This window comes from Aspergillus chevalieri, chromosome 1, assembly GCF_016861735.1.
Source record: "Aspergillus chevalieri M1 DNA, chromosome 1, nearly complete sequence".
NCBI lineage: Eukaryota > Fungi > Ascomycota > Eurotiomycetes > Eurotiales > Aspergillaceae > Aspergillus > Aspergillus chevalieri.
Genome location: NC_057362.1, coordinates 4,977,693 through 4,991,599, shown reverse-complemented (window position 1 = coordinate 4,991,599; position 13,907 = coordinate 4,977,693). Strand labels below are relative to the sequence as shown.

General features: G+C 52.7%; 3 protein-coding genes across 3 annotated transcripts; 1 reads left to right on the top strand and 2 right to left on the bottom strand.

The window, feature by feature from the left end:
- Positions 1-83: 83 nt before the first annotated feature.
- On the bottom strand, positions 84-3,380 carry KRE33 (ribosome biosynthesis protein KRE33; the record flags this gene model as incomplete). The annotated part of the gene is made up of 2 exons (XM_043276318.1): positions 84-291; positions 382-3,380. 2 exons carry the CDS (start codon positions 3,378-3,380, stop codon positions 84-86), a joined length of 3,207 nt encoding a protein of 1,068 aa, XP_043132838.1.
- Positions 3,381-4,760: 1,380 nt separating this feature from the next.
- On the top strand, positions 4,761-8,164 carry ACHE_11717A (putative capsular associated protein; the record flags this gene model as incomplete). The annotated part of the gene is made up of 7 exons (XM_043276317.1): positions 4,761-4,804; positions 4,899-4,957; positions 5,043-5,371; positions 5,424-5,846; positions 5,921-6,067; positions 6,123-6,553; positions 6,604-8,164. The coding sequence occupies 7 exons, from the start codon at positions 4,761-4,763 to the stop codon at positions 8,162-8,164; spliced, it is 2,994 nt and encodes a 997-aa protein (XP_043132837.1).
- A 242-nt stretch (positions 8,165-8,406) lies between these two features.
- Positions 8,407-13,323, bottom strand: VPS8 (CORVET complex membrane-binding subunit VPS8; the record flags this gene model as incomplete). The annotated part of the gene is made up of 2 exons (XM_043276316.1): positions 8,407-12,939; positions 12,991-13,323. The coding sequence occupies 2 exons, from the start codon at positions 13,321-13,323 to the stop codon at positions 8,407-8,409; spliced, it is 4,866 nt and encodes a 1,621-aa protein (XP_043132836.1).
- Positions 13,324-13,907: the final 584 nt, after the last annotated feature.

The window sequence follows — 13,907 nt, the reverse complement described above, 5'->3', positions numbered from 1 at the left end:
ACCCCAAAACACCATGACTGAATGCAACGTACAGCCCACAAATCAAACCGAAGTAAACAAGCTTTTTCTCTTAACCAATTCAATTAAAACCTCTTCTTCTTCCCCTCCGTGCCCTTCTTAATGATCTTCTGCCTCTTCGATTCAATCTCCGCATCGTAGATCTCCCGCGCAGACTCGCCCTTCTTCCGCTTAGACTGCTTCGCAGACTTCACGCTGACGGTCGATGCGCCTCCAGCGCGGACTTGCTTCTCAGCGTCTTCCCACGAAGCGCTACCGTTGTCAATCTCGTATCTGGAGACTGGGATCAGTTATTGTTCATTCTGATTTAAGATAGTGATGCGAAGCGAAGTCCAAATACAGGGAACAGAGTGGGAGGCTTACTTGTCAAGCGGCAGGGCATCAATCAGCGCCCTCTGCTTCTCACGCAGTTCATCGTCGATCTTCTCACCGCCTTCGCGGAGTTCATCTTCCAACCCGGTTTCCAGGGGCTTGAAGCGCTCATCGACGACTTCATCGTGTGCGTCGGGAGCCGGTGCCGAGATGGGGATTGCCTCCTTGGGCAGGGTATCGGCGACAGCACCCTCAACCAACGCGCGGAAGTACGTCGACATCTTGCGCATGATCTTCAGGAACATGGCAAGCAACTGCGACGAGGGGAGGTTCAGTTCCTTCTCGAGATCCTCGAGTTTCTTGCGCTGCAGGCCGATGGCCAGGAGGACGGATTGCTGGACGCCCGAAAGGCTGACCTTGCCGCCGAGACGGCCGGCGAAGTAATATTCAGCGATGGTTGGGACCATGTCGAGGATGACGTGGTAGTCGAGGAGATTGTTGGCGTAGCTGTCGAGACGCTTAAGGTCGAAGGGGGAGAAGGCGGCGTCGAGCTCAGCCTTTGTCAAGGGACGAGGGGCGATGGAGGGATCGAGTTTCTCGCCTGCGTTGGCAGATTCGCAAATACTGAGGGAGAGGACGGAAGGGAACTCGCGGAACTGGTAGGACAGCAGGGCGAGGAAGCGCTTGTGGTAGTCCCGTGCGAACGCGCCCAGCCAGCTGATGTCGCTGGATCCGGTGCTCAGACCGCGGAGCATCACGCAGGAGTGCTCGCCGGTGAGCTCGTTGGCAGTTTGGCGGAGGTAGACCGGGACGAAGGAGGAGCGTTTCCAGAATTTGTGGAGGGAGGGGGTAAGGCCGTAGCTGACGCCGATGTAGTCGAGGGTGTCTGGGCGGCGCTCGGTGAGCTTGCCGAAGAGGGGTGGCATGGTTTGGATGTCGCGGACGTGGACATTGTCGTCTAGGAGGTTGGAGTTCTCGAGCTCGGTGTCAGTTACTCGGACCATTTCTTCGGGCTGGTCGGTGACGTCCTCGTCCAGGCTGGTGAATTTGCCTTCGTAGAAGTCGACGAGGAGTTCGAGAGCGCGCGACCCGTAGCCCATGTTCAGGTATTCGGGGTTGGTTGCAATGCGGACAACTCGGGCACCGGAGAGACCGGCAAAGTCCTCGTCTTGGTACTGTTGGCTAACAAGCCAGGGAATCAAATCACCACCGGCTCTTTGGCCACGACTCAAGCTGTTCAGGACACTCTGGCGGCTGATGCGACCTTCAAGCGCAACCTGGATGACACAAAGGGGTTCCGGAAGTTTGGTAGCTTCCTCGTCGATCGGCGGTACAAGCACGTAGAGCTGGTGTGCTGGTGCATCACTCATGAGCTGAAGGTCATTAGGCGTGTTCTTGTAGTGACTAGCGACGTAGAGAGCCATCATTTGCTGCAGGAACTTCTCGGAGACAGGGTGGAAAGAGAAGAGGGTGTCTCGGTTGACCTGGAGCAGCTGACATTTCGAAGGGTGAGGGCATCCTTGGGTGTTCATCTTGGACTTGGGCAGAGTTGCATCAAGGCAAAGGACCTTGTTCAGCCACTTCTCGACAGAGTCGCCGGGGGCGTAACGGATGGGCTCGGACAATGTGATCTCCCTCAAGGAGCGTCCACCAAGACCCTTCTCTGCTCCCTTGGCTGCTTTCCCTGTAGATCGATCGGCGACATCGATATCTTCCTCTCCGTTTGCCTTCAAACCTCCTCTTGACTGCTCACGGAGCTGCTGGATCAGCTTCAGGGAGAGGGACCGGCCCGTTCCTTCGTAACCGTTGATGGTCGACGCCATGAAAACGAGGTATGGACCCATCAACTTCCGAACCAAAGGCAGGGGGATAGCGGCGGCTTCATCGATAACCAAGAGTTCGGCCTGGCCCAAGACATGCGCATCTTGAGGCTGGATGTACTGGATAGTCTGGCGGTGCTGGCGGTGGATGTTGACCCTGACAATGGCCTTGTTGAAGTCGGGGTTGGTGGATTGAAGAATAGTGTAGTCGACATGGTCGAGGTATCCCATAGCATCAAATCCCTTGAAGACAAATTCGAACAGGGTCTTCAAGTTCTCTGGGCTGGGCGAGGTAATGAAAATGTTGCTGTAACCGTGAGCAACTGCAGCCGCAATCGCAACACCAAGAGCAGCTGACTTTCCTCGACCTCTGGCAGCAGTCAGTGTAACAGTGTTCCGAAGCGTCTTCTCCGCAATCGCATCGACGAATGTGAGGAGCGCCTTGGCCTGGTCAACGGTCCGAGACAAACCGATCAATGAACCGACGGGCTGCGACTCTGCCAAGCTCTCCTTGATAGCCTTCAATTCCTTTTGTGTGCCCGATTTGGAAGGGTCGGTCGACTCCGCCGGGGGGAGCGGTTTCACGGACTTTCCTCCGGAAATAGGCAGGACGTTCAGCTCATCGTCGACGACCAAACACGAATCGCAGCTACCCAGGGACAGGATGAATCTCTCGTTGAAGCGCGCTACCACGTCGTCATGTGCCTCTGTCCTGTATCGCGAGTGGATATCCATCGATAATGTGTAAAGTTGCTTCAAGCTGTTCATGCTCTTCAAGAGCAGCAGGACGATACCTCCTCCCTCGACGGTCTCGACGGTGCGCGCAAGCAGGTTTGGTGTCATGGCTTCGAAATCTTGCAGAATACACATTCCATACGTATTTCCCAGAATCTTCTCGGTCTCCTTGTAGTAGACATAACGGATTTGGTTGAGGGTGATGAACAGTTCGAAAGGATCTTCCTGGTTCGGTTCTCTGATGCCGCGCTTGACCTCCTTCTTGATCTTTGCCTCACGCTTCTTCCGATGACTTGTGAATCCCAAAAGGTCCTTCTTATATGCCCACAGCACCGACTTGTTCTGCTTGACGTCTACGCTGGACATGATATAGTGCAGGTGCACGATCACATCCTTTGCGCGGTCTCCAACCACGACGAAGAAGCTCCGTTTCTTTTCCTGCACGCCATTTCGAATGAGCGCGGGAATGCGCGAATCGATCGCCTTGCGAGGCATGATTTCCGGAGTATCTCTGACCCTCGTAAGCCTGACTGGCTACGAGATATCTATCGTCGAGCTCGCGAAAAGTTCTTCGCCCGGGTCTTTCTCCGGGGACAATTCTTCCAGCGATACAGACCACCGGCCACAATTAGGTGCGTAAGTTGCAGCAATTGAATGAATAAGACGAAAGATATCCAGATCAAAAGACCGGCGGCTGGTCAAGAATGAAAGTGCTGAGCTTCTGGACCCTCAACCGACAAAAAAAAAAAAAAAAACGGCGCGATCAATCTGTCAATTTTTACCGCCTACTAATATAGTCACCGCCCAGGGCAGAAAGGATGACACGTGCCTCAAGCCCACATAAAGTATAGTCTATTCCAGAAACGGGAAAGCTAACCAAATCGGGATAGCAGTTCAAGATCCCGACCCCTTACCAATTCGGGAACACACTTTACTACTCTGTACGTACTCCTACATTTCAGCGCTTCGCGTTTTCCCTGTTTCGGTCCTCGTTTGGAACAGCCCACTGTGTAGTGAACAGAGAGGACAGAGAAGGAATGGCTATCTATCTAGCAGGCTTGCGGTCGTGATTGGACTGGGCATCCATAAGGGTTAGCCGTGCCTCTCACCACCCAACCGCCGACGATCTCACTATTCTGGCCGGTAATTACGGAGTACTGCTGCTTATCGACATGGAATCCGGGATATGGAGTTTTATCAGTTTTTCAGCTCAATTGCGCCTGTCGATTTCACCAGTCAAACGTTTGTTTCTGACGTATCCGTTGAAACAGGGAGTAACAAATATCGATCGCCCATTAACCAGCCATTGTGTTTATCATTTACTCGAAAGAGATTTACAGAGCTGCCAATCACTCGCGCTGTTGTCGTTGTGCGTTACGTGCTCTCCGCCCACTAATGGTATGGATTCTTATGCTATGACGGAGTATCATATCTTTGTTCTTCAACTATAGTACGAAGTAACTGACTACAGTAGAGTGCTGATAAACTTCTGCTGAGGCTATTTTTAACCGCCGTTTAATTCGCAGTGTCCCCGGCGTCACCACTCCGTCCCCCTGACGTCTCCACCTCCGATAGTCCAGACAAATTCCCGGAGAACTCTTTCACGCAGCGCAGTGACGCCCTTGGTGATTCGGTCGTTTCGGTCGCATTCAATCAGATTCGTTCACTTCACCGGCATTGTCTCTCCATTCTCTTTCCGCTCTTTGGCTTTTTCGCAACTCGTCGTCCGGTCCGTCCGCTGGGTTGTCGCGCACGCGGAGATACCATACTGTGAAGAGCACGGCACGGCATGTGGTGAACCAAATGGACAACGGCAACGCAGTGGGAAGGTTTTCGTTTCTGATTCGATTCACCGTGCCATAGCAGTCGTTTCAGATGGTCTCTTTATCGGCGGACACGGGGCTCAAGGCCTCTATGGGGTAATACTGCCTCTGTTGTTGCGATTTGCGATGAGAGACTCGGATGTCATGAAAGGCTTCTCTGGACAATTGGCTGATCAGATTCTATCCACAGAATCTTCCTTTTAAGCTGCACGTTTCTTACGACCACCTATGATACCACTTTCGTTTTTGGTGAGTAAAAGACCCAAGGTGCGGGGGAAGACATGACTGTCAGGCGTCAGGCGGCCAGCTAACGAATAATCCCATTGCTGAGCAGATCGTCCACTCAGTTCGATTGTGTTTGTGTGTCTACTATCTGGAATCTCTCTCATTATTCTAGGCAGATTCTTTCACCATATTCCGACATCGAAGTCCCTTTCGCAAAAAAGCCGATACTCCGTGATACCACTTGCCGAACCTGGTGAGAGTCCGCTGGAGGGATCCCTTTCGCCATCGAGTCCCATTAATACATCACTTCCTATCCCAAAGTCGCGCAAGTATGGCCAATGGATACGGATCGCCGCGGTGTCGGCCATTTGCTGTATACGGGTAGAGCTATATCGTCGGGTTACTATTCGCATCGAATGCGCGCCTACAGGATACGCAGTAAGTGTATCAACAAGGCCCGCAATAGACCATTGCTCATCTTGCTGTCCAGCACATAATTCCGTTCCTCGTTTCTCTGTACGATTACTGGCGCAACCAACGATCTCGACCGATTGGTCAACGGTCTTCCGACGATGACTTCGATGAGTCACCAACTGAACATCTTCGCAAAATAACTGCACTTTTTAAACGGGCTTACTTATATTTCAGCCGAACGCGCATAAGATATGTTATCCCTGCGGCTTTGCTCATGGTTGGCGGGATGATTACTTCGTCCTTCCACGATGGCATCGAATCGACACACATATGTCCTATAACATCCGGCCTAGGTCCACACTTGCGAGCACTTAGGGCTTTCAGTGCAATTCTCGATTCGGTGATATTGATTGCCGCTGCGGAAATGTTCCGGGAGGGGATTCGGACCCCAGAAGGGAAAAGGAAGCAGTCTCCTATTTCGTGGGGCTATTGCTTACTTGTGAGTCTAGTTTTTATTATTATTGTTATTATTATTATTCTTACTTGCAGGGTGTCTGACATTGATCCGCACAGGGAGTCGCTTTGTTCTGGTCGTTGACTGGCATTGGTTTGGCGAGAAGAAACCATGTTCCCATTCTTGATCCTGACACCCGTTATTTCCGGAGCGTTTTTGGACAGGCAATACTGGTAGTATTTCTGTTGGTATCTGCTTCTCAACTTGTAAGTCTGAAATCGCTCTTATTATGTACCATGCTGTTTGTGCTAATTGATGCAGCTTGCCTCCTATGGCATGGTAGGGATTTCGATCATGGCAGGCTTTATCGCTGGTTACTTTACATGGGCCTCAGCGTTGTTCAATGGACAAGAACCGTTTCCACTCCTTCCGCCTTCTCACGCTTTCATGGCCCTTGCTACCATATTTCTGGGAACGATGCTATTCCTCTGTGTGCGAACGGCTTCAGGGGAGGAACAGAAATCTCTCTGGGGATATAACATCTTCTTGCGGATCCTAGTCTCGATTATGGCTGGTATTGGACTCATTTTGGTCTTCAAACAGCCTGCCCTTGGCAGTCTACATCCGATTGATTTGCTTATATACGATGGTCGAGTCCATCATGACTCATGGCTTTCCCAGGCACGGGGAAGCAAAAATCTTGCAGGCGCTATGCAGGAATATCGCAGGCGATATAATCAGCATCCGCCACCGTAAGTGTTCAACTCACCGCAATCCGGCTTACTGTATTGACCCAAGACAGAGGATTCGACAAGTGGTATGAGTACGCAACGAAGCGGTCATCTGTTATCATTGACGACTTTGATCAAATATACGAGGACCTCCTTCCATTCCGCGCATTGTCACCTGAGCGATTGAGATCGCTTACGCATGAGATAGCTACAAATCCATTCAACGATGTCGGCGCAATCGCCATCCGTAATGGCTCTATTAACCTGCAGGTGGAAATCAAGCCCACGCACAGGTGGATGGTAGAGGGTGCCGCTAAGGTCATTGAACCATTCTCCCAATACCTCCCAGATATGGACCTGGTCTTCAACTTGAACGACGAGCCGCGCGTGGCCGTTCCATGGGGCAAAGCTGCCCAATTGAAAAGCCAAGGAAAATACCAGTCCTTTATCACCGAGAGCAACCTGGTCAAGGAGTGGTCAGCCGATCGTGATGCCGGATGGGGGCCTCTTGATCCAGCCGATCAAACGGGCTTCAGCATGTTTACAGACTTCTCATGGCAAAATGTTTACGATCGCTACGCCAGTGTTGCGTGTCCGCCGTCGTCCAAAGCACGGACTCAACGAATCTGGGATCGACACGGCATATGTTTGAGCTGCATTCGACCGCACTCGATGGGTCAATTCCCTGTGAGCTGGAATATCGCATCTGACATATGCCATCAGCCTGATCTTATATGGCTCCATGGCTTCATGCTCTCTCCGGCCTCCTTGAAAGTGTCACAAGACCTGGCACCGGTCTTCAGTCAAAGCAAGATATCCGGCTTCAATGACATCTTATTCCCAAGTCCATGGAACTACGTCGATAAAGTGAAATACGAACCATCGAAAGAGTTCCCGGACCCCAAGTACATGGACAAAGAAAACACCCTCTTCTGGATCGGCAGTACCTCCGAAGGAGTAAGCCGCAAAGGTGAATGGAAAGGCATGCCCCGCCAACGCCTAACACACCTAGTCAACAACAACACAAACCAAGTCTCCGTCCTCCTGCCCAGCCAAGACCCCGACACCTACTCCTACCAAATAATGCCCGGTAACGCCCCAGTCGAAAAACTCGGCCTAAGCGCCAACGTCCACCTCTCCGACGTCGTCCGCTGCGACGACTGCGGCGAACAACTCGATGAAATGCACACCGCTGAACACATCGAGTTCCAATCCCACTGGAACTACCGCTACCTCGTCGACCTCGACGGTGCGGGCTTCAGTGGCCGCTTCCTTCCGTTCCTCCGATCAAACAGTGTTCCCATGAAAACAGGGCTCTTCCGGCAATGGCTCGACTCCCGCATCACGTCCTGGCTGCACTACGTACCCCTTGACCTTCGTCTCCATGATGTCTGGAGTACACTGGCGTACTTCGCAGGTGTCAACGTGAGCGTGACAGACCCCGTAACCGGGAAGGAGAAGGTATGGATGGAACCGCATGATCTGCAGGGGAAATGGATTGCAGAGGAAGGGAGGAAATGGGCAAATAAGGCGCTGAGGAAGGAGGACATGGAGATTTATTTCTTCCGGTTGTTATTGGAATGGGGACGGTTGACGGATGATAAGAGGGATGTGCTTGGGTTTAAAATGTGATGATTTACGCTTTTTTATACGTGGGTTGGTGATTCTGAATACCCTTTTTCTTTTGGTTTGCTTTGCTTGTTTTGGTTATTTGTTTGCTATATATCGCAGATCTCATGCGTATAGTCGGGTGTATACGTTGATTCATTGATTGGTTTTAATATGCACATAACACGGTCATAAATTCACTCAAATTCCTACCTTGGCATGCATAAATAACGTAAAGCCACATACAGCTACAAAGCAATCCACACCTATGTACAAACAGGACAAGAAGGCACCCACCCAGACCCATCAGGGTTATAGAAATGCACCGGCTGATCCGCGCGACTCGCAACACTCCGCGACGGTCCCCCAATCGCAACAAGACACTCACGATGATACAAATGGCGACAGGAGAAGATAACAGCGGGACCAGGCGGTTCGGTATCAGGGTTTGGCGGCGGGAGGGTCTCGTCGTCGTCATTGACGACTGTTTTTTGATCATTCGAGGTCTGATTTGCTGCTGCTGCTGCGGCTGTGGCCGCGGCGATAGTTTGGGAAATGTGACGGTGATGCACGGCGGCTTTGCCCTTGCCCCGCTCGATGGCTGGGTCGTTTCGCACTGAGATCATTCTGTTCATTTTGAGTTGTGATTGCTCGGATTGTCGCTCTTCCCAGCTCTTCCAGTACTTCATGCCCAGGCCGGGGCCCCAGATCTTCTCGCGGCAGATCTCGCATGTTTGTCCGCGGGGCCGCCAGCCGCGTTGTCGGAGGCGGGTGACTTCGTCGACATGCACGAAGAGGTCGCGGTCGAGCATGCCGTTTGCCAATGACAGTAGAGATTTCTCGTACGTGTATGCAGAAAAGATGGAGGAGAGGACGGCGCGGAGTTCGAGGAGGGAGGGGGACCAGGATGCGGCGCGGGTGAGGAAGGAGCGCAGGATACGGAGGAAGGAGATGTCGTTTCGTTGGCTGCCGGGGATGGAGGGAGTGGGGGTTTTGGGAGTGGTGGGTGTTGTTGGCGTTGGTGTTGATGGGGATGTTGGAGAAGGGGAGGCGGAGGAGCCGCCTTTGACGGTGCTGGAGAGGAGCGCGGTGAAGATCTGTTGAACGAGGGTGCGGAATGAGGAGATTAGTTGTGCAGCATTGCTTCCGTATTGCGAGGGTGTTGGGGCTTGTTGGGCTTTGGTGTCGGCTAGGTCTTCTTGTGTGAGCAGAGTGAATACGTTGCTCGCTATCCGGACCACGGCCTCGATCAAGTCAAGCCAGAGACCCTCGTCAAATGATAAAGGCTGGTCTAGCCCAACCATGCTTCGTGTGCCGTTACTCTGGCCTCCGCCCAGTTGTCTAGCCGTTTTTGTCTGTCCCTGACACAGCCAAGTGCCTACCCGAGCATACTTGTTCAAAGACTCGACCAGGTCACTAATGGCCTCAGCCGTGCTCGCAGAGTCCGGACTTTCTCGTACACTCCGTAGGATCCCCACAAGTCCAGACTGCAGGGTTTCCAAATGCGCAAGAAGACGATCCATTGCACCGCGGACTTGTCCTTGTCTGGCTAGTAGAATTACCGCTGCATCCACGACGCCGCTTTCCTCCATAGGCGGGAGAAGTTCTTCGAGTCGCACGTCGCCGGTTTGCAAGTCGTCCACGAAATCTGCAACGTGCGACGGATTGTATTTGCAGAGTAGTTGCACGTACCGCTCCACCATCCAGGGCTCGGCGGCATCCGAACGTCTGGCTTCGACACCTCGCACCATCTGAGGTTCAATGATAACCACCAGATATTGATACTGCCGGTAGCTATCCTCCTCCAAAACGTGGAGAAACTTGTTATGTGTCTCTGGCGCAAGCTCCTGCATGGTCTGTGCAGCCTTAGTCACGTTAATTGCGGCAAGACTCTGTGCATTGTGCTGGACCACATCAACGACATCCCGTCTCTGCTTCTTGCCCAGACCCGATCCAGGCCGGAGGCAATCCTGAAGACAAGTAAATACCGCCTCCTGCTCGTTTGGATCCTCCAGGTACGTAAGTATCAACTGTGGGAACTGCTTCTCAGCGCGATATGTCGCTTTAAGAACACGGAAGAAACGCGCTTTTCGGAACAGCGGGATCAAACTCTGGATATCAGGCGGATGGTAAAAAGACAGCAAGTACTCAACACTAAGTTCACAGTCCTCGCCCATCTCAGGATTCGGGTAATGGCACAATCGCTCCAGAACGTTATGTAGCGTGGTTCCGGAAAGTAAGATGTACTGTGGGTATTTGGGAAGGTTGCGAGCAACAAACATGTCCAAGTAGATGGTATCAGAAGGCGTGAAAGACGACGACGCGGAACTCATAACCTGCAATAGAATCGTAATCAGGTACTGCCGGTTGATCGAGACGCCGACGCCCTGCGAAGACGCTGCTTCGTCCGGCTCCTGCTCGTTCAGGAAGCTGTCCTCGAACGCTTCGTTAAGCATACTCATGAAGCTGGGGGTATCGAATTGCAACATTTTCAGGAGGTCTAGGTACGAAGGGCTCCCTGAGAATAGATAATTGTACAGAGAATCCTTAGCCCGTGCAGACTCAGCCTCGTCCATGGCCTCTCCGGTCGGATATATGCGGCCAGTGAGGACAAAAGAGAGGTATGGGAACATTTTCACTGCGTTTGTGTATTGCTTGAGCACATCCGCAGACTCCCCGTTGGCAAATGACTCCACTGGCGGCGGTATCATTCCCAAGAGTTCCTGCAGCGGTCCGATGTATTCGCCCAGACAGCGGTTCCAGACGTATACATAAGCATCGTAGAGATTATACTGTTTGCATAGCGACGTAACTTGATCAATGTCCATCGTCGTGGTGTCCAACAGACAGATGATTTCCTCCAGACGACTCGCGCTGTGGTTCGTCGAGTAGTGGTTGATAAGCGCCTTCACAGCGGTAGGAGGCAGCGAGCGGACCGTTCCTTCAACGATGTATGACTCGAGAGCATCCAGGAAGATCCCCTGCGACTCATGTTCTTCATACCAGGTGAAAACCTCATCCCAGAGAAACTCTAATTCTTCCATACAGACACAAGCCGCAACAGAGGCCTCTGCGAGTTCTGCGAGTTGTTTACCCTCAAGTCGCTCATTATTCGCTTCCGCATTGCGGCCAAAGGCGTACTTGAGCGATGCGGAAATCATCTCCAACAGTCTCTCCCGAACAATCGGCTGTCTCAACGCGTCTTCTTCGGGAAGACCAACGGTGAGCTTTTCCGCACTGCCTTTAAAGTACGACGTTGCCAGCTTGATAGCTCCGATAAAGTCACCAGCTTCCATGAGAGCCAGTAATCTGTCCGCCCAATTCGACAGCGCACCCATCAATGTCTCATTATAGCCCAGCAGGAATAACCGGCCTTTGTACGAGCGGAAGCTCATGTAGAACGCATCAGCCACCACACCGTGCATGGAAGCATCCTCTTCGTGGAACTGCTCGACCAAGGAATGAAGCTGCCCGGAGAATAGATCTACATGGTAGATGTGTCTATTGAGAAGATCGATCGAGTCGGTTACGCGCATAGACCCATCTTCCAGTATAAGCAACTGCTGCGTAATCGTCAGCACAGCAAGGACCGAGCGACTTAGCCATTGAACCGCAACAATGGCCTCGTCGGCGACCCATCGACTGCGTGCTCTGAATGCGAGCTGGGGTGGCTGATCTCTAGATGGTGGTTCATCAGTTTCCATTTCCGAAACCTCAAGCACAGTCAACACGTTCGACCAACAATAGACGAGTTTCGTGTTCGAGATCTGCGCGTCTTTCCCTTTCAGTCGGATTGCCGGGAACCAGGCCAGTGCTCCCGTCATCGCACCATGAGCCGTAACCTCCTTCGGTCGTGGCGATTTATGCTGCGTTTGCGCCACGGGCGTTGTCGACACGATTACCAGAAGATATGGAGTAAGCATGGCGACCAAGCCCAGCGAGTCGGTGGGTTGCTCAACGTTGCCCAGTGGCAGGGGAGAGAAGGCGAGGACGGCGCTTGGTTTTCGCAGACGGCCAGCTTCTCCGATTGTCAGAGGATATCGGCCCAGAATGCGAGTGGTCTTCACGGTTCGTCCGACGGCACCCATACCCCGCGTAGCCAGGTGCGAAAAGGCCATCCCCCGCTTATCAGCCGACACCAGCGCCGTGCGCCTGGTACCCAGGAAACCAATGTGCACAACCGACAATCCGGATATGTGTCCATCCGAGGTTCGCGCATCAATTTGTTCTGAAGGGATGGGAGGGATCTGGAGGAACGGGCGCGCGGATCGTGAGATCTCCCAGGTGAATATGTCACCAGACGCATGGCCAGCCGCGACGGTCGAATGATCTGCCGAAAGAGCCAACGCCGTGATCGCGCCGCATTCGAGAGCCCTCGTGTTAGGGCCGATAATAGTCTTCAAGCTCTGCTGGTAATCAAACACCAAAATCACACCCTTTGACGTCCCGATCACGATGGACGTGGTGACCGCCATGCAAGTAGGATGGCCAAAGTTCCGCTTCCCGACCTCCGAAAACGCCTGTCCGGATATTTTCCGCAATCGAGTCCATCGTACCACATCCCAGGGGCCCTGCGGGTTTTCGTCGCCGGAATCTACCGTGCCCGGAGAAAGCTGGCTGACCAACGAGGAATGTCGCGAATGAATATATCCCAAATACGGCGACGATGTTCGCGAACCAAACGGTGATGAAGGGGAGGAGAGTCGCGACTGGAAGCGTAGATCGAAGGGACGATGGGAGGGGCTAGGACTGGCCCGGAGCGCGAGCAGATTGCCACTGGGCGAGGAGCGGAGGGAGCCCTGCGATGATCAGCGCGAAACACGCAAAGCAGAAAAATGAGATGAAAGTACCTGTAGAGACGGCGTATCATCCGGCGTAGAAGCAGTCTCATCGATACTCCCACGCAGCAGCTCCGGCCGGGGTGACGATGACAGGTCCACCGGCAGAGCTTCATCCTCTACCCCAGCCGTCTGCCCATGACCGTTCACCTCCGGTCCCGGTGACAGATCCTCCTCGACATGTGCGATTGAGCCATTATCGCGATTGACTGGCGATAGACCATTCACATTTCCATTCTGTCCGGGAGTAGCATCGTGCTGTGATTGGTCCTGCTCCTCATCTTGGCCCAGGTCGAGCTCATCCTCTCGTGCCCAGTCATGGCTGTCCTCGACCATGGAGCTCATCGGCGACAAGTTCGAATGACCATCGCCTTAACTCAACCTCTAATCCGAGAAATAACTATCAAAAGACAGCGACTGAAGGCGCTTGAAGGGAACGGCGAGGATGAGCGACGAGGTGGACAGGGCGGCGGGCGGTGATGTGGAGATGGAGATGGAGTCGGAAGATTAGATGGAGCCGTACCGACGGGGGATACTATTAATGTCCGAGTGAGTAGAATGGCATAGGCCGTGGGCTGATAGACTGGACTTGGCCAGAGGGTGTGGATTGTTCAGGTAAAGGCCAGAGCTGTCAGGAAAGCGGCATGCGGCTGTGCGGCAGTTAGTCGCAATTGGAGCAATAGACAACTGTGCTGTACAAGTATGTTGACGTCCGATCTTCTTTTTCTCGATTCTACTGCAGTTAAGTCACTTATGCTATCTAATCAGTTCTATATTGATCTCCATGGAGGTCACAGAATGCTGCATCGCATGGTTGCCGATATGTCAATGTCACATGATCGACACCTGAGGCAAGCACATATAGACGCAACCCTGAGTAGGATTCAAATAATAAGTTCATGACTTAGACACCCTTGAACATATGTGCT